This window comes from Myotis daubentonii, chromosome 20 (genome assembly GCF_963259705.1).
Source record: "Myotis daubentonii chromosome 20, mMyoDau2.1, whole genome shotgun sequence".
Taxonomy (NCBI): domain Eukaryota; kingdom Metazoa; phylum Chordata; class Mammalia; order Chiroptera; family Vespertilionidae; genus Myotis; species Myotis daubentonii.
Genome location: NC_081859.1, coordinates 4,425,268 through 4,449,071, shown reverse-complemented (window position 1 = coordinate 4,449,071; position 23,804 = coordinate 4,425,268). Strand labels below are relative to the sequence as shown.

The window sequence follows — 23,804 nt, the reverse complement described above, 5'->3', positions numbered from 1 at the left end:
CTCATTGGCCCCTCTGGGGGCCAGTATTAGTCTCGACTGATTTATTCACTCATCAGCTTTGTCCTTGGTCAGGTGGTGTATTCTTAGTTTCATCATTATTATGTCTCCGTACATGTATCTGGGGTTACCTTAATGGATGCAAAACTTTTTTTTTTTTTTAATTCTTACCTTTTAGAAAGACCTAGTTATTTACTTTATATTTAACTTCATGTATGCATTTGCACATCAAGATATATCGGAAAAAGAAAGTTGAGAACATAGATTTCACAGTTACATATGATGAAAGAGGAATTCTGGGAAGTTCTGTGACTTAATTTTGCAAATCTTCTAAAAGGTGTAATGGAGAAGGGCCAGGACCGAATTTCTCTTTTAAATTAATGTATTTTAAAATGCACATAGGATAGAAAATAAACTTGTGAGGAGGCAGGAACTTTAATTATAACTTACATTTCAAATTCACATTCTCTCAAAAATAAACATTCTTGTTTTAGTACGTGAAGCTAGGATGAGTTTTAATTTAAGGTTGTAATTTGTTTTACATAATGTGCTATTTTTCACAGACGTGTTCTTTACAAGAGCTTATCACATGTGCATTTTATATGAGGTACTCTAAAGGCCTGTTCGTGAAGTTGATAAAATCTTGGACGGAGGGTAGAAAGCACGCATACGTTTTCTGTTGACACTCTCTGTGCAACTTAGTTGTGGCAGAAAACGTTTTATGACTTTGTTATATTCAGTCATTTCAGTTCAGTTTGTTGTGGAAGAAAACAGATTGGCTTCGGGGAATCAGGAACGCTTTGTTCGGGTAGGTGTTTAAAATAAAGTAATAACGTTGTCTTTCCCAGCTCTGTGACTGGTTGCGTGTTAATGAAAGCTGTTTTGGACGACCCTCAACTTGTGGCTCCCTTGGACTTCAGGAGACGTGCTCTTTGAACGCTTACGTCAAGAGCCTCGTTCAAGAGTATATTAGGTCACCTGCTTGGGAAAGTAAGTCTGAGATTACTTTTCTGGATTGGTATAACCAAAGGGTTTTCGAAGAACTTTGTCTAGTTTTCAGATCAAGATGTGGGCTTTACCGAATGGAATGGAAAGAGAGAAGGATGGAGGGACTAGGCCTGCCGAGATGGGCTACTCATATCTCAGTGTGTGTGACACAAGCCGTGTCACCTCGGCCGCGCTCTGCTATAATTGAGTGTCGGTGAGACAGTCACTGAGCCGTTGTTTCTGAAGCCTCCTCTTTGGCAGGTTCTGTTAATGCTTGCAAACCCGCCTGTCCTTCCTGAAGCAGGGGAAAACGGCCGGATGCCGGACTGGGCGGAAGCCAGGCTGGTTGCTCTGATGGTCTTACTGGCTGTGGACGTGGAAGGAAGGAAGGTCCAACACAGGTAAGCGCTTCTCAGCTTGAAAACAGCTTCCCCAGAAAAGGCTGCTCAGGTGTGTGGGGCACCTTCAGCCTTGTCCCCGGTTGGCCTGGAACTGACCACAGGGCAGGAAAGGAAGGGCCTGGGGCACGGGGAGCACGTTAATTATAAGTTAACAATAGATTAATAGTGCGAAAGGCTCTCAGGTTGGTAACTGTTAGAGAAAGTTAAACTACAGTAATCCCAGGTTTTATATAAGAATATTAGAAGAATGGTTCGTAAGATCCTAGGATAAGATTAGATGAAGAAATGATCTATTTAATTCCTTGGTAAATAAATAATTTTAAAAAAAGGAATAAAGATAAAACAGTCTCATATTTTGAAGATGTGAGCAGATCAGTTCTCTTAGATGATAATTGTTGCAAAAAGTAGCTTCCTGAGGCCGTGTATTGCATGATATGCAGTTACTTTGGTTACATCAACTCTTTTCTAGACAATTTTAGTGCTAGTTGGTTATAACAGTTTTTCATAGATCTTTAACACACACACACACACACACACACACACGGCCTGGTGCACAGATTTGTGCACTGGTGGAGGGCGTGACCTGCGGGGATCAGCCCGCTGTGGGAGCGTCGCTCATCCAGGTCAGCCGAGCGGCTGTGGATCTGCCCTCAGAGCAGCTGCTCCCTGGTCCGGCATCTTCCGTGGAACTGGAGCACTCGCCTCTCCAGGGGACCTGGTTGGGGCCGGCCCAGGGACAATAGCACTGAGAGGCGGCGGAGTAGGCCTCAGTCCCTCTCCAAACCTGGGGCAGCCTGCAGGAGTCCAGAGGAGGGGGCAGGGAGCAAGGAGGAGGAGCCCGGGGCGGCCTGTGGGAGTCCGGAGGAGGCAGCAGAGAGAACCTGGGGTGAGGAGACAACTATCACAGCCCAGGTTCCTGCATTGAGAGTCTGCCCCCTGGTAGTCAGTGCGCATCATAGCGACTGGTTGACCAGTCGTTCTGGTCATTCTGCTGTTTGGTCGCTGGGCTTATATTGCTATATAGGATATACATATGCACACACACACACACACAATGCATATATAGATGTGTGTGTGTGTGTGTGTACGTGTGTATATATATGTATATTATGTTTAACATGTTTGGTCTCCTCGCCTGGACTAGCATGTGTGTCTTTGATTGGGAGGCAGGGCCTTGGCATTTTACTTTGCAGATAGAACTGTGCTTCCTACTGTGCCCAGAGTGAGCACATTGGTTCTTCCTGAGCTTTCCCCTGGTGCCTCGCTGCTCTCCCGGGAAGGACAGACCCGGGCTCCGCCAGCAGGTCGGGGAGCGGTCAGTCCAGAGGCGCTGGTGCTGGGCTCGCCACAGGGGTGGCTCTGCCCCACTGAGCCCATCAGCTCCACGAACGACAGGGAGGTCGTTTCTTGATGCTTTGGAAATTCTTGGTGTTTCTCGATGTCTAGTGAGAGGCAGAGGACACAGAACGTGCTGAGGCTGTTCCTAGAGCCCCTCCTGGACGCCCTCGCCAAGTTGGGTTCGAACGCCTACCTGCCCCTGCGGAAGACGGACAGGTGCCTGCAGGCGCTGGTGACGCTGCTGCGCACGTGCTCGCCGAAGGGCGCCAGCGCCCGCGATGGTGAGGACGGTCTCTGAACTCGCTGGCTACCTCGCTGGTGTTTAGAATAAGCGGAGATCCTCACCTGGTCTCTCCTCGGGGCGGGGCGGGAGGGGCCAAGCTCCCCGGGCTGACACTGCGGTGTTGACATCTGTTGGCTGCTGTTGGCTTAGAATGGGATTCATTTGCTTGTTTTTTTAAAAAATTGTTTATTCCTTGATTTTTAGACCCTTGACAATGATCCCTATTTTATATGTTAAAGCAAGATCCATTTCCAATTACCTCTAGGCTAGGTGCTGCAGAAAGTAATCTAAACCATGAGAATGGCAGTACTTTTATATTCATTTTTTAAGTATGTCCATCTCTGAGCGCCTTTAAGCAGAAAATCCTTCCCATAGAAAGTACCGCAGTAGCAGATGGAACGTGGCGCTCTTACTTCCGTCCTTAGACCACGATGTGTGCGCATCGGCGGGAAGCCGTGGGCACTAGCAATGAGCACGTGAGCGTAAGCCTGGCTTCCCAGTCCTTTCCGACCACTTTCATTTGGATTGAAGAAATTTAAAGTTTTAAAAATTCTAGAGAAACACTGGTTTTAGGTAAAACCTGAGGATAATATCGATGAGGTTAGTTTTAATACATGCTTATGGGAGAGGAGAGCTGGTTCAGAGTTCTGGTATTTTGGGTGATGGCAGCAGAACCGAATGCCGCCTGTTGGGCCGGAACCCCCAGAGGGCTTCCAGGGTCAGTTCCAGGCTCCCCACGGTGAGGTGACTGTTACGTTTTTAGAATCCGCTTTTGGTCAGTGGCTCGCCCACATGCTTACCGTAGTTGTCCTTCACTAGACTGCGGTGTCTTGTACCGAACAGCTGGTTCCTGCCGTTCAGCTGCACGCTTTTCCCCGCACAGATGCGGTGCCTCCTCTCCTTCAGGACTTGGTCGCGTCCACCACAGAGAGCATCTCCAGCTTCCTCCTCAGGAGACTCACTATGAATGAACTGAGCAGTGTGAGTGTTCATGGGGTGACTTTCATCCTTCTTGTTTTATGTTAGTTTTTATTGATGATGGAGGGAGGGAGAGAGAGACACCGTGCAGCTCCCTCCTGCTCACACCCCGCCGGGGAGGTGCTGGGTGTTAGGATCGTCCACAGGGTGGTTCTGTCTCATCGCGTCCATCAGTTCCACAACTGGCAACCTGGGCGTGTGCCCTGACCCAGAGTCGAACCTGCCTCTCAGGTGTTCTCGCAGCCCCCATCGGCTCTCCAGGAGCTTCCCCAGGCCCACCCTCTCACCAAATGCACTGTCACCCACCAGCTGCTAGAACCCCAGCACCTCCCGCACCGGCAAAGTGCCTGCATGAGCGGTGCTCAGTGAGGCCGGTTAGGTTCCTGAAGCCTCTGCTTCCTCCAGGCCAGAGCAGGCCTCGCCGGGCACAGCGATAGCTGCGGCCTAATCATCGCCACGCGGTGCCCTCCGTTCAGCACGCTCAGTCTCTCAAAATCCCTGGGGTGGGCACACGTGACCCTCCCCACCGTGTGGACAGGAGCTCGGCCTCAGGAGCTGCCAGAGACCACAGAGCGGGCGGGAGGTCAAACGGGACTGAGTCCTGTTCTGCCGGGTCCACGACCCGCTGTTCATCCCGGTCCCTCCCTCTCGGGCTCGGAGAGGCCAGGGGAGCTGCTCCGCTCCCCGCAACAGCCCTCAGCGGTGGTTGGTGAGGGGGCTGCGCAGCAGGCGGGTCCCCGCGGGCTCTCCGAGAAGGAGGCCTGGCTGCGTGGGGACAGCGTGGAGGGCCCCTGGGGAATGGCCTTTCTCAGCGTGTGTGAGCGCTTCACACACACCACCTCCTGTCTGACCTCGTCCTGTTGTGACAGTCGTGGGCCCTGCTGGTTGATGTTCCTGTCTGTCGCAGGTTGCAGACCTGGATCGCTGCCACCTGTACCTGCAGGTCTTCGCTGAGCTGGCGGGCCTCCCTGGGAAGCGGGGGGAGCGAGGCAGCCCCATCCTGAGAATCATTGCTCCTTTGAGGAACGCATCCATCCGGCACCTGCAGGACACGGACAGCGGGCTGGTAATCTTGTAGTTCTGCGGGGAAGGCTTACGTGGAATACAGATTGATCCTAAAACTCATCTGCTGAAACTTGACTTTAGAATCATTCCCTTTGTCTGTAGTATTTGAGGAGGGTAGGGTTCCCCTCGTGTCAGGTGCCTAGGAAAGTGGTGACGGCCGTCTTGACACCACTCGGCTCCGGGTGAGTGACGGCACGGTTTCCTGCTCAGGTGCCGACGCTCGGGAGGCAGGTGCAGAGGGCGGTCAGCATGGCCGCCTTGGCCGCGGTGTGTGAGGTGTGTGCGGCCCTCGACCAGACGCCGGAGCTGCAGCTGGACACTCCGGATGCTGGGCCCCCGGAGCAGCTCCTCGCCGCCCTCCCGCTGGGTCAGAGGCTGCAGAAGCCGCAGCCGGAGGAGCAGAGCAGGTGTGTCCCCTCGGGGGGCAGTGTGTCCGCGAGGCGTCCAGCTGCTCGTGTGGGAACCCATGCTTGTTCCAGGGCATCGCCCGCCCGACGCTCCGTTCAGGGAGGTCTCGGGTCCCACGCTGTTCGTCTCCGTTACGGACACCCATGAACTTTCCACACTTAGTTTCCAGTGAGTCATGACGTGGGGGAATGCCTATCGTTACGGGAGTTAGAAGTTGAGGTTCGTGTGTTCCCTGTTTCGGTAACAGGATGCCTAGTAGGGACTTAACGGAGCTGAGCCAGACGTGAGGAAGGACAGCAGTGACGCGACTCTCTGTTTCAGTCTCCTGGAAGAACCGGCGTCTTCCCCGGGCTGGGGCCGGATAGCTGCGCAGTACGTCCACGACCAGTGGGCCTGCCTCGCCTTCCTGCTGAAGACGCACCGCGCCCTTCCCCCCGCCTCGGAGGGCGCGCTCCTGGACCCAGTGCTGCCCGCCCTTCAGACGCCAGCGCAGACCCTGCAGGCTGCGCTCGCCGCCCTCACGGTCCTCCCCTCCGATCGCGTTTTGCCTGTGTTTCGCTGCATGAAACTGCTGGTTCCCCAGGTAGAGACAGTGAGCCAGGGGTTAGGGAATGACTGCAGGCTGATACCGTTCCTGAAGCTGCGTGGTGGTCATGTATTTCTTTTTCTTTCCCTCCAGCTTCTGGCCTCCTCTGAGCCAGTCTGCATAGAGGCCTTTGACATGGCTTGGAAAATTATATCGACTCTAAGCAACACTCAGCTGGTGTTCTGGTCCAACTTAAAAGCTTTTGTTCAGTTTGTTTTTGATACCAAAGTTCTTACCATTGCTGCAAAAATCAAGGGCCAGGCATATTTCAAAATAAAAGAGGTAACTTTCTTTTAATTGGGGTAAAAAATACCTAAAACTTCCCGTCCGCTCAGCCCTTTCCTGGCCCCGCACACACCGTGGGGCCCAGGGCTTTGCTGACTCGGGAAGGGAGGCCACTGACAAAATGCAGAGAAGCTGTGAAACTGTGCTGGGGGGAGGTATTTTTCCCTCCTTTTCCTCTCTGGATGGTGCTTCCTGTGGAAAGTTCTAGGTCAGTGATGGCGAACCTGTGACACGCAACACGTCAGAGGTGACACACGAACTCATTTTTTTGGTTGATTTTTCTTCGTTAAATGGTATTTAAATATATAAAATAAATATCAAAATATAAGTCTTTGTTTTACTATGGTTGCAAATATCAAAAAATTTCTGTATGTGACACGGCACCAGAGTTAATTTAGGGTTTTTCAAAATGCTGACACGCCGAGCTCAAAAGTTTCGCCATCACTGCTCTAGGTGAATTCACCACCAGTGACATCATTACTGAGAAATGAAAATGTGTAGTCTGTGATTGCTGAGCATCTTGCAAAGTTCTAATGATAAAGAATTTTTAATTTTTTGGACTGTTGATGCTTATGTGGGAACTACCATTTGAAGCCATTCCCAGACAGTTTCTAGCAACAGTAATTTTTTTGGAAACAAAACAACTAACTTGGTCAAAGGGTACAGTGACCATTGTTTTCATTCCAGATTATGCACCAGATGATTGAAATGTCGGCTGTAAAAACCGGAGTCTTCAATATACTGGTAACTCACTGCTGCCAGTCGTGGGTAGTTCCTGCTCCTGAGGTGTCCCAGGGGTCTTTTTCAAATGCTGCCGATTACAGCGAGCTGCTCCTGGAGGCTTGTGTGTTTGGAACTGTGTTTAGGCGGGATCAGAGGTAAAGCTGTCATTATTTCAGCCTGTCCTCACATTAAGTACCTACATGGGTAGGCTTATTTTTATTTTGAGGCTTTCAATGAGCAGAATACAAAGTTTTAGTTCATTTAAATTTGGGGCCTTAAATTTTTTTTTTCCGTCTAAAACCTGTTGTTCTTTGTCAAATGTTTTTTATGGGAAGACTCATTCAGGACGTACAGGCCTTTATTGAAAATCTTGGACATGAATGTGCGGCAAATGTTGTTATTGAAAAGTAAGTACGAGGACTTCTCACATCTTGTCATGAATGGGATATTCACAATTTAACATCACGTGAGAAGCATTCTGTGTTTGTTAAATTTTTTAAAATATATTTTTATTGATTCCAGATAGGACGGGAGAGGGAGAGAGAGGTAGAAGCATCAATGATGAGAGAGAATCACTGACAGGCCGCCTCCTGCAGGCTCCCCACTGGAGATGAGCCCACAACCCGGGCCTGTGCCCTGACCGGGAATCGAACCGTGACCTCCTGGTTCCTAGGTTGATGCTCACCCACTGAGCCACCCTGGCTGGGCGACAGTTTCACTTATTTTATCTTCCCACATTCGGATACTGAACGTGCTGGGATGTAGTTTGCCCTTCACGTAGAGAACGTGCTGGGGTAGGACGGAGGAGCCATTGTGGCACTGGAGGCGGAGTCTTGCCCCTGAGCGGACAGAGCTGTTCATGGTCCTCAGTCAGGAATAGCTCCATGAGCTCTGACCTGTTTTGTCCACAGATGAGGTATTGCTGGCCCAGGGCCGCTGTGCGTGTGGTTTCCGTGTGCCTGTTCTGACTTCCTGCATTCATTCGTTACCTTCCACTGTCCATCCTGAGTTACAGAGACTGTCCTCAAGTGTGGACCCACGTAGTTTTGGAGACCTTGGGAAGGCTTTGACATTTGTTACGTTGTCCTGAAGCTAATAATTGAGGTATTTTTATGTTGCGAACGTGTATTAACACAGACTGTCATCTCATACCTTTAGTACCAAAAGAGAGGACCGCTATGTCAGAGTTTGTGCTGTCAAATTCCTGTGCTTGTTAGATGACTCCAATGCGTCCCATAAGGCGTTTGTGGAAGACCTTGCCATCAAGCTGTTAGAGAAAGTAAATGTGTTTCGTTTTTGTTACTTTAAAGCATCTTTGTTTTTGTATAGTTAACAAGTCGAAATCCAGTATTTGATCTTTTTGTTGACAAAATGTTTCTAAATATTGTTATCAAAAAGCTCATGAGATTTATATTCCATATTTTTAGTTAAGTCTGTGATTGTCCAACTCAGGGTTGCTTTTGAGAATAAGTGATTCCTGTACTCTAACCTTCCCTCTGTGTGTTTTCCGGTACCAGTCAAAACCAGTTACATTTAGTGTGATGTATCCGTCCATTGTTTTATGTAAGAAATAGAGTAAAAAGCTAAAAATTTAGAAATTGCCATAATGCAAAGAATTTACTTTTTTGAATCTGCAGAATTATTTATAATGAGCATCGCACTGTCTGCAGGAGGGACTGTGCAGGTATTGGTGCCTTGAGAACCATGTCCCGTATCTGTCTCCCCCTTCGCCCGCCACAGAGGAGGAAGCAGGCTTCTCAGAGACTGTGCTGGACAATGACATAGCTCCTTTCTAGTTTTAAAAGCAGACGAGTCAAGTAACGAAACGCACTGTTGTGAAAGGAAACTAAACAAGTGTCTTCTTGTCCTTCTGCCGGTTGGAGGGCCAGGGGCTGAGTGTGAAGCTGTGGTTGGTGTTTCGTCAGCCACAGAGTCAGCGAGTGACCCCCTGTGGACCCCCCCCAGGAGGCACTGGTGTCCTCGTCCAGGACGCGATGCTACGTGAACTCCCAGCAGCACCGAGTGCAAAACCGAGTGTGGCAGACCCTGCTGGTGCTTTTCCCCCGCTTCGACCAGGTGAGCGGTCCCTGCAGCTGTACCCTTAGCATAAGGGTTCCGTGTGAATAATCTGCAGTGGAGACTGTCATGTTGCTCTTTGAAAACGAGGAAGTAATCTGCTTAGCACTTACACTTCAGTTCTTAAAAGTGAAGTCACTCAGAACACTCCTTAACAAAGAATGCGAAGGCAGTTAGGGATTGTGGAAATAAACCAGAAACTGGTTCACCTGGGCCCGGTGACGATCTTCCCTTCAGTTCTTTAACGTGATGCTGTAACGTTTAAAGTTCCATATGCCATCGAGAGCTCACCGAGCCCCCGATCCTCGGCAGCTGGTTGCTGGGAGGGTGCCTGCTGTGGGCTCCGTACTGCGGACACCGCAGTGGCGTCGTCTAGGAAGCAGTGACAGTGAAGGTGGGACCCAACCAGGTCTAACCCAGGCGCACGCTCCACTTTACAGCCCGGCACGGGGGCTTGAAATGGGCTTTTCTGCTCCTCTTCCGCCAGTTAGAACCTCCTTAAGGTACATTCTTCTTCTTTAAAATAAAGAAATACACACAATACATACGTTTACACGAGGAGGTGATGCTTTCTACCTGCTACTGAGAGGTGCTCAGTTACCCGGAGGGAAGTGCGGTTCTGAAGAGGAGGATGGGGTGCGGGGGAGGACTGTGGGGTCAGGTTCTCGGCCAGAAGAACTGGGCAGCTGTGGGGCAGTCATCCAAGGAGATGGGGCGGGGCCTGCTCCTGCTGGGCTCCGTCTGCCGCCCGCTGACTTGGGCATCTCGGCACATCTTGATCTGAATCCGGCCGCTTACCAGATGTGTGGCTTGGAGACAGTCACTCACCCTTCCTGAATCTTTCTCTTCCCTGTAAAAATACCGAGAATAAAAACTCTCACAGATTGATGTCCGCGTAAAACGTGAACTGTCAGTAAAAGGACCTCATCATTATGTCTGTCAACAGTTTTTAAGGCCATTGTTTGCAGAGTGGTGGATCCAAGAGTTACTTACAATGAAACTTTAAGCTGTGTTTTTTTTTAGCAGTATTTTTTAGTGCATTTTTAAAGTTAAAATTAATAACCAGTTTCAGAGTTGCTAAAAGACTAGTTCTTAATTGTTCCTACCACAAAAAAAGAAATAATTATGTGATGTGATAGAGTTGTTAGTCAATGCCACGGTGGTAATCGTATTGTGATATGTCAATGCATCGAGTCAGCATTTTTATCCCTTAAATGTATACATTGTTATATGTTAATTATATTTCAGTAAAAATAAATTTAAGACCATTAATAACCATAACACAATTTAACTTTATTTTTCTCAGAATTTCTTGAATAGAATCATTGACAAGATCTTTCAGGCTGGTTTCATCAACAACCAAGCGTCCATCAAGTATTACATCGAATGGATTATTATACTGATTCTTCACAAATTTCCTCAGTTTCTTCCAAAGTTCTGGGATTGTTTTTCTTGTGTAAGTAAAGGAGATTTCTTCCCATTTTTTTAAATTAACAAAAGATGTGGACTGTGCTGGGAGATTGTTTCACTTTCATTAGTTGCTGCTTGACTCTCAGTTGCCCAATTGTGTTGACATCCTAGGTTGTGTTTGAAATTAACTGAAGAGACAGACAGGCCTGGCTCACCTTGAGAGCTGGTCTGCTCTAACAGAATAACGATGGAAAGGCTTTCGTTAGTAAGAAGGGAAATAGGTCAGTGCTACAGTCTTACTTACCAAGTGGTGTCTGATCTTAGAAATAAGAATGAGGAAGAATTAAGTGTGCTCCTTACACTTTAAAGACATTTCCAGTGGGTAAATTTTAGATGTCACCGAAGTCGCAGCTTTAATGAGAATCTTCAGGGTCTCTCTCACCCAGCTGGGAACAGACGTCAGTTTATTCCATTCTATTTCCTGTCCCTCGCCCCCCCCAGCATCTCCTGCACCCGAATCATCTCTGAGGAGTTGATACAAGGTCGTGATGGGTTACGGTGCAGGCCTCTGCTCTCAGTCGGCCATACTCGGTCTCTCCTTCACCACATGCCCCCACGGCTGCTAAAGTCACTCGTGTCCACCCTCTGTCCATGGAGCTGCCCCCCGAGCTCTGTCCCTCCTGCAGTCACCCCCTCACAGTCACAGTCAGGCTCCTGAGAGTCCGATTTCCACACCGAGTCCCCGCCGCCTCCACCACTGGAGCTGCAGTGTCTGCAGCCTCTTCAGTCTGTGGCTTCGTCAGTTTATCGTCACAAACTGATGTGATTCCCAATGACAATTAGTGGGAAGGTTTCTGAACCCACTTCAACGCTCTCCCCTGGCTTTTCATCCTGGATTTTCAAAGCCAAGGCCCCCTGAATGTCGGAGCCCTGTCCTTGCCACTCGCTGCCTCTGCCTCCACCTGCCTGTGTCTCTGCTGGTCTTGCTGTCTGCCTGTTCGCTCCCTGCTCCCCGGCTCCTCCCCTCCAGCCAGTGCTCACCCTGCAGGCCTCACCGCCCCCCAGATGAGCACCCTCACCCACCACTCACTTCCCAGGAAGTTGGCAATGCCTCACAGTTGGCTGGTTGCGTGTATTGGCATTTGGCTCTGTACCTGGGCTGCAGCTGTGAAGGGAGAGACTGCCCCCTGCTGGCCCCGCATGTCACATGGCACAGAAGCCCTGAATGACGTTTTACCTGATTTCTTTTCAGGGTGAAGAACACCTTAAAACGAGCATTTGTACGTTCTTATCGGTTTTGTCACATTTGGACATCATTACTCAAAACCTTCCAGAAAAGGTGAGATTAAATTGTAAGAAGAGTTTAAACTTGACTATCAAAGTAGAACTTTTAATATTTGTCCTAGTTTTTTTTTAAGTGTAACACATTCCTCATGTCTTCTGCAATTTCTCCCAGTGAGTCCAGCTGGCTACAAGCCCGTCGGGCGGGGTACTCTACCATATTGTTGGGTCTTTGCCTTGACCGTCGAGTTAGCACGTGGTACAAATAGGACGCTAAGTTATTTTAATTTGCACACGTGCTGGAGGGTGGGGAGTACCGCGGGGTCACGGGATCTGCCTCTGGGGACCGCGTGCCAGCCCGTCCATCTGTCTCGGTTGGAGGGTGGGGAGCCCGGAGCCCGTCGGGGATGCAGTGATGCCAGGTCCCCCTTGCGGTCACCCAGCCACGGCCGCTGGCCACTGAAGAAGTGATTCCTCTCCTCTCTGCAGAGGCTGGCTCTGAGGCAGGCCCTGGTCATCGCGCTGCAGTGGGGCTTCAGCCACAACTTCAGTGTCCGCCTGTACGCGCTGGTGGCGCTGAACAAAGCCTGGGGCATGTGTAAGACGCTGCGGATGGGGGAGCTGGACGCTCTGGCGTCCGTGATCGAGTCCAGCCTCAGTCAGGTGGAGAGCACGCCGGGAGCAGGGTAAGCACGCGCCGGCAGCCCTCCGGTGAGGCGGGTGAGGCGGGACGGCTGCAGGCGGTGCCCCTCGGCTCAGCCGAGGCCACGTGGGAGCGTAGAGCCGGGTGGCAGAGCTGCGGGGCCGTTAGCTGTGCAGGGTAGGTGCAGTTCGGATTGCTGGCGGCTCCCCTGACCGCCTGAGCGGGGTGTTACAAAGCCCCTCAGGGGAGGCATCGCTTCTGCCGTGTCTAAGGTGGTGTCTCACTGCGTTATCACTGACCCACCACCAGGAGTGCCAGGGCTCACACAGCGCCGAGACCCAGGCCGCAGGGGTCCACGGAAAGGTCTCTGCACGCTCAGCACACTCACTGATTTACATAAGTCAGCGCACAGAGGCTGGACGCAGCAAACGGGGCGCCCGGAACGGGGATGGAAGTCAGTGCCATGTTGTCGGGCCTCTGCCCGACCAAGTTAGCCTGCAGCAGACAGGGCGCTGAGTCAGCGCTTCGCCTGGTCAGACAGAACCCTCTCCACTGTGACAGGTGCACCAGGAACCCCAGACCTGCGCACAGGAAACCTGTGGTCTGTGCGAGTTGGTACCAGTTTGGCTGTGAGTCTTAGCGCAGAAAAAGGGACTTGGGCGACGCTTTTCTCTCAGCAGTTTATGCCAGAGACTGAAGGGTCCCCCCGACCCCTCACACTGCTCCCTCTCAGAGCCCCTCCGCCCAGCATTCATGTCTGCCAGGCGCTCCAGGTGTTTCCTGTTGTCAGGTGCCCGTCACCTCGGATGGAGGTCAGACCTGGGTCCCATTCTTGTGAGTCATATGACTCTGAGTTACTTGTTTTGCATCTCATTTCAGAAGGTCAAACGCAGTGTCAGTTTCTAAAGTGTGTTGACCTTGGAGATAGAGGTGTATAAGCCTTAGGATAAAACACACTTTTCCCTCCGTTCTAAACCCTGCGGTGGGTAAGCCTGGAAGGAGCCTGATTCCCCTCCCTTGCCCGTGCCTCACGGTGTTTCCCACCCTTAGGAACGCCAAGAGGAACTGGCAGCGCATCCAAGACCATTTCTTCTTCGCAGCGTTTCACCCGCTTCAGGACTACTGCCTGGAGGTGAGCAGACGGTCCCGCAAATGCTCTTGTCGTTAGTCCTGACGCTTCCTTTGCCGTAGTCATTGAAGGGTGACGACTAGCTCACCCTTCCCCTCACTTGCTTCCCCTTCGCGCTGTGAAGCTCTGCGTTTGCGTCACTGTATGCAGATGAGCTGCCTCATTCCACGCCTGCGCAGTGAGCCTGCCAGTCACTGTCACTCTCAGGTAGTAGTCAGGCTGTACACACGGGAAGGGCAGCGTTTAACTGAACAGAAACCTGTTCTGACACTAAAAGGGAGTGAGTGAGAACACTTGTGCAGGTGAGATTTCTGTGGTCACGAAGCCCATTGTTAAAAGAACAGGAAGATGGACTCTTGCTGATCACCTTGTCTAGGTCCTGGGGACTGAACCTGCATGGCAGGCGATACCCCGAATGTGCTCACGTAGTGAACGTCAAGAACCACAGACAGGTCTGTTACAACTAGTCAGTCAGCTTGGTATCTAAGTGACTAAACCTCGTAGAAATGGCATTACTCTCTCTCTGAATTAAAACATTCGACCTTGTTCTTTTCCTCTAAAGAACTTGGACGTCTCAGCTGCTGTGCACACTGAACTACTCCGGTGGGTCACTAACACCCCGCCCTTTAAAAAGGACAGCTCTGCCTGTGATGGTCGTCACAGGGCATGAGCTGCTTTCCGTGACGTCACAGCAGACATTGTCCAGGGTTTTCAGATGCTTCACCCGCTCTGCTCTGTGTCTTTGTGCGCAGGCGCTATGCCCGCCTCCTTCTGCGGCCTTTAGTGCCTCTTAGGTCACGTCCACCTGCCCACCTGCTACTGTTCCCGCAGGAGTAAGTCCTTGCTTTCCTCTTTCCTGCCTCGGACGGCCTCCCCCTCATGTTGTGTATTTCACTCTCCACTCCCGGAGGAACCCTAACTCTGTGTCAGACTCCGTCTCGTACATGTGTAGCCATATTGGTACCCGCTTACTATCTTGTTGCAGTCATGATGCTAATTTAAATGTACACAGATGTTGCATGAAGAAAACCGTATTCATGCTAAAGACTTTTATGAAGACTTGCATGTTGATCTAAACTTACTGTTTCATTTTAAACTTGCCTATTACCTGTGCTTCCGCTCCTCCTGGCCTTTGACCTTTGGTGATTTCCCGGTTCTCAGTTCCCATAGGTAAGAAAAAGAAAGGACTGTTTACGTGATGACTAAACTGTTTCCACTGCGCAGTTTACAGACACTTTCCATGTGCTGTTTTACCCCATTTTAGCCACACTGTACAGATGAGGAGATGGACCCAAGGGGGGCTAGATGGCTTAGCTGGTGGCAGTGAAAGGTGGTGGTCAGTCAACAGCACGTGTCCACACGCTGCCCAGCACCAGCACTGACTCCAAACGCTCTGCCTCGTGCAGAGCCGGGGCTGTGAGCGCATTAGGGACCCGCGTGCGAGACCCGCTGCTCGCCAGGTTCTCAGGAAAGCTGGTCAGACACATAGGCAGTTGCTACAAGACAGAAAGTAGGTAATTTGACCAGACAGGATAGTTTGGGAAAATACGTTAGTAAGAATAGGCTGTACTTTAAACAGTTATGTATTTCTTTGCTCTTTTTATGTTTTTAGGGGGAACGTTTAGATTTTACACTTTTCTTTCAGACCATATTTCACATCCTTCCGCGCCTTGCAGGCCTTGTTGAAGACGAGTGGATCGCCATCGACAAGTTTGCCAAGTTCACGGACCTTCCCTCAGGGGCAGGGGCTCATCGCTACCTTTCTGCGACGCAGCTGCGCGAGCTGAGGCCGGGGGACTGGGCTCAGCAGGATGCAGGTGACAGAAGTGTTCCCCTTCCCCACCACTGCCTGCTCAGGCCGTGGTTCCCCTTTCCCACTGCTGCCTGCTCAGGCCGTGGCTGCGGTGACAGCAGGCGGCTGATAAAAGCTCTTTCGCGAGGCTCCCCGTGCAGCAGAGGCGGTGGAAAGTGGTGTAACCGAAGGTACTTTCAGGGGCCTGAGCTTTGCTATGAAAAGCCAGGAGCCTCATCTGCTTCCTTATATATTTCTCTGAAATATCGTTCATATTCAGTTTCCCACTACATATTTCTGTAAAATACAGATTTTAAAAGGGGCCCAATTATGGAATTTCTTGCCCCGTTTAGGAGTGAAGCAGAGAGCTTGGTTCTAGTCCTCGCTGGTTGGCCACCACTTCCCATCGCCTTCCTCCCCGGCTCCCTTAGGACCACCTCCCGCTGCTCTCCCTCAGCCACGCTGCCCTGAGCCATCCAAGGGCCAAGCCCCACCATTTTAAAGCCACCACTGACCCTAACAGCTGTGTGCCGAGGTCTGCGTTCTCGTCGCCAGCCCACTGGTTCTCGTTCCAAACCCCTAGCCATGGCCTCACTGAACTTCGGGTCTCCCTCTGCCCGGCTCTCCCGGCGCGGGACACTCCATAGCTCTTTACACTCCATGCCTCCCAGCTGGACTCACCCGCCGTCACCCTCACAGGCCGTTCCTTTCCTGTCCTTTCTCGGTGAACTGCTTCCCCTGTGGCTCTCGCAGTGACGTAACATGTGCAGAATGAGGGGACTGGTTGCCATAGGGGATTCTTTCCTGCCCAGGCTCTCACTCGGGTGAAGCAGACAACCGATCCGAGTGGACTGACGTTCAGAAGAAGGTAATCCCGGGGAGACACGCTGCTCCCGACGCCGACCTGGAGCTGGCCTTTCAGGATCGCGCTGCCAAGCTCGGCAAGGCCATCAGCCGCCTGGTCGTCGTGGCCTCCCTCATCGACAAGCCCACCAACTTAGGAGGTAGCCGTGTCGGGGGCTCGCTAGACTCTAGATCCTGCCAACGGCCCGTCAGCGCACGGCCGTGTGGGCTGCCTTCCAGGCGTGAGCCGCTGGGGGAGGCCACGGGGTGGGGGACACAGTGGGCCCAGCCTCGTGCTGCGGACGGTGACGCCGCTTGCTCCGCAGGCCTGTGCCGCACCTGCGAGGTGTTCGGGGCGGCAGCGCTGGTGGTCGGCAGCCTTCAGTGCGTCAGCGACAAGCAGTTCCAGCAGCTCAGCGTCTCCGCGGAGCAGTGGCTGCCTCTGGTGGAGGTGGGTGGCAGCGACTCACTGTTCGAGTGGATTGGCTCGGTCTGTAGTTCTCCATCTTCGTGTCTCGGCCCCTTTGCAGTAATTTACAGTAGCCCCGCCTTTAACACTGAAGTAAAATGCGGCCAATGCTGTTCTCCTTTATCATCTTCCACGTGACTGTGTTTTTAGAAATCAATCATGTAGGATCCCTTTCAGGAAAACATGCCTTGCTGGTACAGGACTCATTTTTAAAAGACTTAAGCTCAGTTTAGTAAGTTTTTTAACTCTGATTTTACTCTTAGCGGGGCTGTGACTGAATGACTTACTCTCTGCTCTTTTAAATGGGTGTGAAGGTAAAGCCACCGCAGCTGGCGAACTACCTGAGGCAGAAGCAGGCGGAGGGCTACACGGTCATCGGTGTGGAGCAGACGGCCCGGAGCACGGCCCTGACCCAGTACTGCTTCCCGGAGAGGTCGCTGCTGCTGCTGGGGTGAGAACCCCCTCACAGCTCAGCCAGAAAACGGTTCAGAAACCGGAGTTTATCGGACCCTCACGGCACCTGACACCACCTGCGCTCGACCCCGTGACCAGATGTTTCTGGAAAGCCCCCCCACCTTTCACTTCATTTCACGTGTGGGGTGCTCAGGGACCACAGGATTGCCCCATACGCTTTTTGTCCTCATCTTCCTTTCTCCCAGTTAACCGGCATTTTCTCAGACATTCCGAGTATTAACATTCAGAATGCCTGAGAAAATGCCGGTTATTACAAGGAAAGTAACCTTTCTTCTCCCCTTTCACCAGAAATGAGCGTGAAGGCATCCCTGCCAACCTGATCCAGCAGCTGGACGTGTGTGTGGAGATCCCTCAGCAGGGCATCACCCGCTCGCTCAACGTCCACGTGAGCGGAGCCCTGCTCATCTGGGAGTACGCCCGGCAGCAGCTGGGCAGGCGAGGGGCCCAGGCGTGAGGTCCCCGCACGCTGAGAGCTGTCGCTGCTACTGAAACAGTTCAAAAGTATTTGGAAAAATGAAACAAATTCTGAATTTACTGAAATAATGTGTTTTTTCCTTAAAACTTAATGCCAAACTTTTTCATGTGCCTTAAACATATTACTATGTTGTCCTCTTTAATAAACATATTTAGCTAAATTGTATTGCTTCTTTAGTAAAATGTTTTAAGCAATCGTGGAGATAAAACCATAGTTTTAAAAGATCATTTCTTTCCTAGAAACTATTTTTTTCTTAGTGAAGTAGGTAGGAATCCAGTGTAGTAGTGAATAGAAGTGAGAGAGGACAGCCTTGTTACTGATTTTTGGGAAAAATCATTCCTTGTGCCAACACTGAGTATATTAGCTAAGCTGTTTGTAGACAGTCTCATTTTAGCTATCTAGTTTAAGTTCTTCCAATCACCATTTTTTGGTGTGTGCTGCTATTAAAATGGTCACTCCTAGGATACATATGACAACCTATTTTTTCAGTATCTACAATATTTGTCTAATGCCATCCTCTAACCAAAAAAACAGGTACATGTATTTTTAAAATAGGCTTTAATTTTCTTCTTAAAATAGATTTCTTACTAAATTAAAACTGAGCATATTTCATAGCACTCTTTCAGTTCTCCACTGTCTGATCACTTTCATTATTAAGTCACATATGCAGAAGCACTGGTGTCTACCAGCTCCCACAGTCCGTGGGGCACTGGGAAATGTCCAGAAAGAAGAGTCTACCTTTCGGAGAGGCCAGGGCAGCCTAGGACTTGGCAGAGGTGTTTGGAGGCTGGAACTGTCCTGCTTCAAACTTCTCTTTAAATTTTAAGTAGTCTCTTCTTTTGTCAAAATATTTTATCTGTTGAGAAAAAGGAGTTTGAAATTAAGGTCAGGTTATGCAGCTTGGGTAAACAACAGCACGGATTTAAATGTAACAGATTATTCAATATAAATTGTATAAGTGATCCAAGTCATTTATATTCTAGAACAGTGGTTCTCAACCTTCCTTTAATACAGTTCCTCATGCTGTGGTGGCCCCCAATTTCATTGTGACAAATTGAACATCATTAAAGCATAGTGATTAATCACAAACACAATACGTAATTATATACGTGTTTTCCAATGGTCTTAGGCGACCCCTGTGAAAGGGGCGTTTGACCCCCAAAGGGTCGTGACCCACAGGTTGAGAACCGCTGATCTAGAACCATTTCACAGCAGTGCATTAATGTATAAAAGTCTTGGAAAAAGATGTAGACTAATAAGTCACAACCTTTTTGGGTTACAGACCCTATTGAACACTTGAAAAAGCAATCAAAATCAATTAGGAAATAAAAAAACTACCATGAGACAAATGAAACAACTTTTCAAAATTTACAGATACAGTAAGAGCAGTTCTAAGAGGGAAGTTCATAGCTATACACCTCAAGAAACAAGAAAAATCCCAAACTAATTTTACAACTAAAGGAACCAGAAAAAGAACCACCACCCCCACAACACCCCCCCACAAAAGAAAAAGACCAATGAAACTTAGAGCTGGTTCTTTGAAAAGAAACAAAATTCAAAATTGACAAACCTTTAGCCAAACTCATTAAGAATAAGACCCCAAATAAAATAATAAATGAGAGAAGTGACAAATGATACCACAGAAAATATAAAACGTTAAGGATGCCAACAAATTCAGTTTTTCTAGAAGCATATAACCGCCCAGGACTGAACCAGGAAAAAATGGAAAATCTGAACAGACTGTTGACTAGTCATGAAATTAAAGCAGAAATCACAAAAACTCCCAGCAAACAAACAAAAACACAAACAACAAAAGCCTGGGGCCAGATGACTTCACAGATGAACTCCACCAAACATTTAAAGAATTAATCCCTATCCTTAAATGACTTCAAGAACAATCAAAGAGGAAGGAATGCTTCCTCCTCATCCTAGGAAGCCAGCATTGCTCCGATACCCAAACCAGATAAAGACATGACCCCCCCCCCCCCCCCGCCCCAAATTACAGGCCAATATCCTTGATGCGAAAATACTCAACAAAACATCAGCAAGCTGGACTCGGCAATACCAGACTTACAGCCTGGCCAGTGTGGCCCAGTGGTCGCGGGGACTGGGAGGATAAATGACGGGTGACGCGTGTGAGGAGCCTGTCAGCTGTGACCAGGGTGCAGGGACGGAGGGAGAGGCCTCCGGGTGGCACCGGCCTGTGTGTGTGGACGGAGAGCAGAGCAAAGAAGCCGCCGGCCGGCTGTACAAACTGCCCATGCAGAGCACAGCGCCGCCCCCAAAGCAGGGGGAGGGTCCACAGCCACAGGCTTGAGAAAGGGCAGTGGGGGTCGGGGGGCCCAGAGCCGCCCCCAAAGCAGGGGGAGGGTCCACAGCCACAGGCTTGAGGAAGGGCAGTGGGGGTCGGGGGGCCCAGAGCCGCCCTGAAAGCAGGGGCGGGGAGGGTCCACAGCCCCGGGCGGGAGAGGGCAGTGGGGGTCGGGGCCTGCCGCGCGCTGACCATGGGGGCAGCGCAGCGATTCCCCACCGCGTTCATCCACCAGACACCTGCGAGCCCCAGAGCTTTTAAAAGAAGTTTGGGTTCCATTTCCACAAATAGGCGAGGGCTGGGACATAGCTACTTGTTTTTTAAAATCTCCACCTGATTCCTCCATGCAGCCTGCGTGGCAAATGATGGCCAGACTGTCGGGGATCTCCTGGGAGAATGTGGGGGTTGGTGAGGGTGGGGCCCACCAGCACCCCGCTCTTCACCTACGTACTCCCGTGTCCAGGGCCAGGTCCTCCCGTCCTTAGTCCCCTGCTGTGCTCGGTGCTCACATTTGGGGGGGGATCAGAGGGAGGGTCACATGGTCAGTAATGGTATCAGAGCCTAACGCAGTGGTTCTCAACCTGTGGGTCGCGACCCCTTTGGCGGTCGAAAGACCCTTTCACAGGGGTCGCCTAAGACCATCCTGCATATCAGATATTTCCATGACGATTCATCACAGTAGCAACATGACAGTGATGAAGTAGCAATGAAATAATTTTATGGCTGGGTCACAGCATGAGGAACTGTATTTAAAGGGCCAGGAGGTTGAGAACCACTGGCCCTAAAAGGACTCAGGTGTGATGTCAGCCCAAACTCGTAGTTTTCACCTCCACTGAAGCCAGTTCTCTCAGTGACCTAAGGGGAATCACCGGAAATGCATTTGGGGGCCTAACTCATCATCTAATCCAATCAGCAAGCCCCACACAGGCCAGGTTTCAGCTTATGCCAAGTCAGACATGGGACCTTCCTAGTAAGTCCACGAGAGGGGGTGCATCCAGCTGGTTTTACGGACGAAGAGGTCCCCCCAACGCCACCTGTGTCCACTGAGTTCACTCCCAGCCTGGCCCCGACAGGACCCGCCCTCCACACCCTGTGGTCTTCAAGCCTCAGGCTCCGCTCCAAAAACCAGGTGTGAGACGTGAAGACCCTAAAGCCACTCCCACCTCTAAAGCGATCTGTTCTCAAACACCTGGGAGCCGGGGAGCGGCACGTGCGAGAAAAAGCAGACAAATCAGTTCAGACTGCCAGGCGGCCGGGCCTGACCTGGAACTGCAGCTCGGCCGCCCTGACCAGCACGGAGCACGTGACCTCCACGCTCTGAGCTGCAGCTGCCACCTCCGCGTTGTAGCAACAGCACTCATTTTTTATTTTTTAAATTAATTTCAGAAAGAGGAAGGGAGAGGAGAATCACTGATCAGCTGCCTCCTGCACGCCCCCCACGGGGGATGGAGCCCACAACCCGGGCATGTGCCCTGACGGGGAATCGAACCGTGACCCCCTGGTTCATAGGTCGACGCTCAACCACTGAGCCATCCGGCCGGGCGTTAACGAAGGCGTGTGCCACTTACAGGTGATCGCCAATGGGCTCAATGCTGTGGTCCCCGCCCACCGCCCCTCCCTCACCAAGGACCCGCAGGGCAGGGCGGGGACACCTGTCAGGGAGGCCCTGGGGGCAGAACCCGTCCCATGCACATTTCCATTACATGTTGGGTCTGGGTCGCTGAGATTTGGGGGGGCACCTGGGCATGTGTCCTTTGTGAGGGCAGCTCCAGGCCCATGAATGGGCCTCCTCCTGCCCCAGATGAAATACTGCCCCGCAGGCAGCCCCCGGAGAAGTCTCCCGGTTTAGCGGGTGGGTTTTGGGGGCCACGTTCATGTCTTCGTTCCGTTTTTCAATGATCCTTCGAGGGTCAGGGGACGTTTCCCAAAGGTCGGCCTGATGCAAGCCAACGGCCTGGCTGACCGCACCGGGTGCCCTCTGCTCCTCAGGTCCCTGCGGGGCCCAAACGCCCCGGCCAGCACCTCATCTCGCAGCCCCCAAATCAGCACCTGCCCCCCGAAGGCCCCCCCCAACCCCCGCGAGCAACCTCCGTGCGTTTCAAAGGCAAAGAGAACCCGGTCCGTCCACCGGCGCTTCGCTTACCCACTGCTGCGGGCAGCTCGCCTCGAAGGAGCGTCGCAGCGCCTGGCACCGGGAGGCGTCGTCCGCGTGCTCGTCCAGGCACCTCCAGAACTCGTCCCGGGCGCCCCAGCAGACCTGCCGCTCCTTCATGGTCGGCGCCGCCATCCCGCGGGCTCCTGCCGGCGAGCAACACGGGCCGTGAACGAGGAAGGAAAACACGGCGCTTCCCACCAGCCCCGCTCTTCTCAGTTAGCCTAGGCGTTTATTTTTTTTATTTTAATTCAGTGGTTCTCAACCTTCTGGCCCTTTAAATACCGTTCCTCGTGTTGTGACCCCCAACCATAAAATTTTCGTTGCTGCTTCATCACTGTCATGTGGCTACTGTTATGAATCTCATGTAATTATCTGATATGCAGGATGGTCTGAGGCGACCCCTGGGGAAGGGTCACTGGACCGCCAAAGGGGTCGCCGCGACCCACAGGTTGAGAACCGCTGTTTGATGTCAAAGAAGGGAGAGAGAAACATCCATGATGAGAGAGAACCATGGACCGGCTGCCTCCAGCACGCCCCCCACTGGGGATCGAGCCGCCACCCGGGCACGTGCCCGGACGGGGAATGAACCCTGACCTCCCGGTTCATAGGTCAACGCTCCACCCCGGAGCCAGGCCTGCGGGGCTGCCTGAGGATTTCCATGGAGCAGCTGAAAGTAATCAGCCCGCAGCGCCCGCACCGGAGGCGCTGACCGAGGGCGGCGGGCAGGGGGGGAAGGGGGCCGGGCCAGCGCCACGCCCCCGTGGTCCGGTCACGGAGGGGCGCTCGCTTACTCTCCAGCCAGTGTCCCCGTCGGTAAAACGGGGCAGCAGCACCCCCTTCCCCTTCCGCACCAACCCGCTCTCCCTCCAATTGAGCGCGCGGGGCGAAATCAACCCGCCGGACGCGGCGCGCCCACGAGGGATCGCAGCTCGCGAGAGTCGGCGACCTCCTCGGTCCCCGCCGCCGGCCCACAGCAAACTTGCCTCTCCGTCCGCTCCGAAGGGAGAAAGGGCGACGCGGGCCGAGTCCGGGCGCCGCCGGGGTCACGCCGCCCCGCCGGCTGGGCTCAGGGACATAGACCTCGGCACCACCAGCCAGCAGTTCGCCGGGCGGAATCGCTGGCCGCGCACTGACCCTCACGGGCCGCCGTCGACGTGCCAGGAGGCGGGACTCCCGCTCAGCGCTCTCATCCGGGGCGGGACTTCCGCCCTGCTGGGCGAGAGAGCGGTGCCTGGAACTAGGCTGCCGTCCTTTGGCTCCGCCCAGCGGCGGGGTCACGTGGCTGGCCCCGCCCCCCCCGCCGGTTTCCGCTGGGACGCCCTACGCCCCTTTCCCGGACCTGAAGCTCTCAGTCTTGCCTTCTGCCACCCGGAAGGTTTAGGCGTGGGCACTGCCTGACGACCTGGCGGCCACGTGGGACCTGTACCCCGGGAGGAGGGCGGAGCCGAGCGTGCACCATCTGGGCACGTTCGATTCCTCCCTTCTTAGATTTTGAAAAAATGCGCTTTTTAAAAATATACATATTTTTATTTCAGAGAGAGAGAGGGAAAGAAACATCAATGATGAGAGAGAATCATGGATCAGCTGCCTCCTGCACGCCCTACCCTGGGGATCCAGCCTGCAACCCAGGCATGTGCCCTGACCGGGAATCGAACCCTGACCTCCTGGTTCAGAGGTCGATGCTCAACCAGTGAG

General features: G+C 52.0%; 2 protein-coding genes across 9 annotated transcripts in view; one reads left to right on the top strand and one right to left on the bottom strand.

Annotated features, from left to right (window-relative positions):
• The window catches only part of TARBP1 (TAR (HIV-1) RNA binding protein 1), a 30,424-nt gene extending 12,621 nt beyond the window's left edge, over positions 1-17,803 (top strand). For 2 of the 7 annotated variants that reach the window (XM_059677670.1, XM_059677664.1), the window contains 21 exons: positions 846-987; positions 1,286-1,385; positions 2,832-3,004; positions 3,890-3,987; positions 4,892-5,050; positions 5,260-5,456; positions 5,779-6,040; positions 6,137-6,325; positions 7,016-7,206; positions 7,387-7,458; positions 8,189-8,330; positions 9,017-9,127; positions 10,434-10,583; positions 11,790-11,876; positions 12,308-12,504; positions 13,512-13,593; positions 15,236-15,407; positions 16,195-16,386; positions 16,552-16,676; positions 17,009-17,145; positions 17,457-17,803. In XM_059677670.1, the coding sequence (XP_059533653.1) occupies positions 846-987; positions 1,286-1,385; positions 2,832-3,004; positions 3,890-3,987; positions 4,892-5,050; positions 5,260-5,456; positions 5,779-6,040; positions 6,137-6,325; positions 7,016-7,206; positions 7,387-7,458; positions 8,189-8,330; positions 9,017-9,127; positions 10,434-10,583; positions 11,790-11,876; positions 12,308-12,504; positions 13,512-13,593; positions 15,236-15,407; positions 16,195-16,386; positions 16,552-16,676; positions 17,009-17,145; positions 17,457-17,622 (3,144 nt within the window). In that variant the 3' untranslated portion in view covers positions 17,623-17,803. Of the gene's footprint in view, positions 1-845; positions 988-1,285; positions 1,386-2,831; positions 3,005-3,889; positions 3,988-4,891; positions 5,051-5,259; positions 5,457-5,778; positions 6,041-6,136; positions 6,326-7,015; positions 7,207-7,386; positions 7,459-8,188; positions 8,331-9,016; positions 9,128-10,433; positions 10,584-11,789; positions 11,877-12,307; positions 12,505-13,511; positions 13,594-15,235; positions 15,408-16,194; positions 16,387-16,551; positions 16,677-17,008; positions 17,146-17,456 lie in introns of those variants that run through there. The other 5 variants (XM_059677668.1, XM_059677665.1, XM_059677667.1 and 2 more) reach the window with 5 other exon arrangements.
• On the bottom strand, positions 14,924-23,275 carry LOC132222557 (cytochrome c oxidase assembly factor 6 homolog). 2 transcript variants are annotated; one of them, XM_059677680.1, is made up of 4 exons: positions 23,093-23,225; positions 22,098-22,252; positions 18,382-18,499; positions 14,924-15,086 (listed from the first exon to the last, which is right to left on the bottom strand). In XM_059677680.1, the coding sequence occupies exons 2-3, from the start codon at positions 22,239-22,241 to the stop codon at positions 18,404-18,406; spliced, it is 240 nt and encodes a 79-aa protein (XP_059533663.1). In that variant the 5' UTR covers positions 22,242-22,252; positions 23,093-23,225; the 3' UTR covers positions 14,924-15,086; positions 18,382-18,403. The 2 variants fall into 2 exon arrangements, with proteins under 2 accessions (XP_059533663.1, XP_059533664.1); XM_059677681.1 differs by lacking the exon at positions 14,924-15,086 and having other exon boundaries at positions 17,926-18,499; positions 23,093-23,275.
• Between the last annotated feature and the right edge of the window lie 529 nt (positions 23,276-23,804).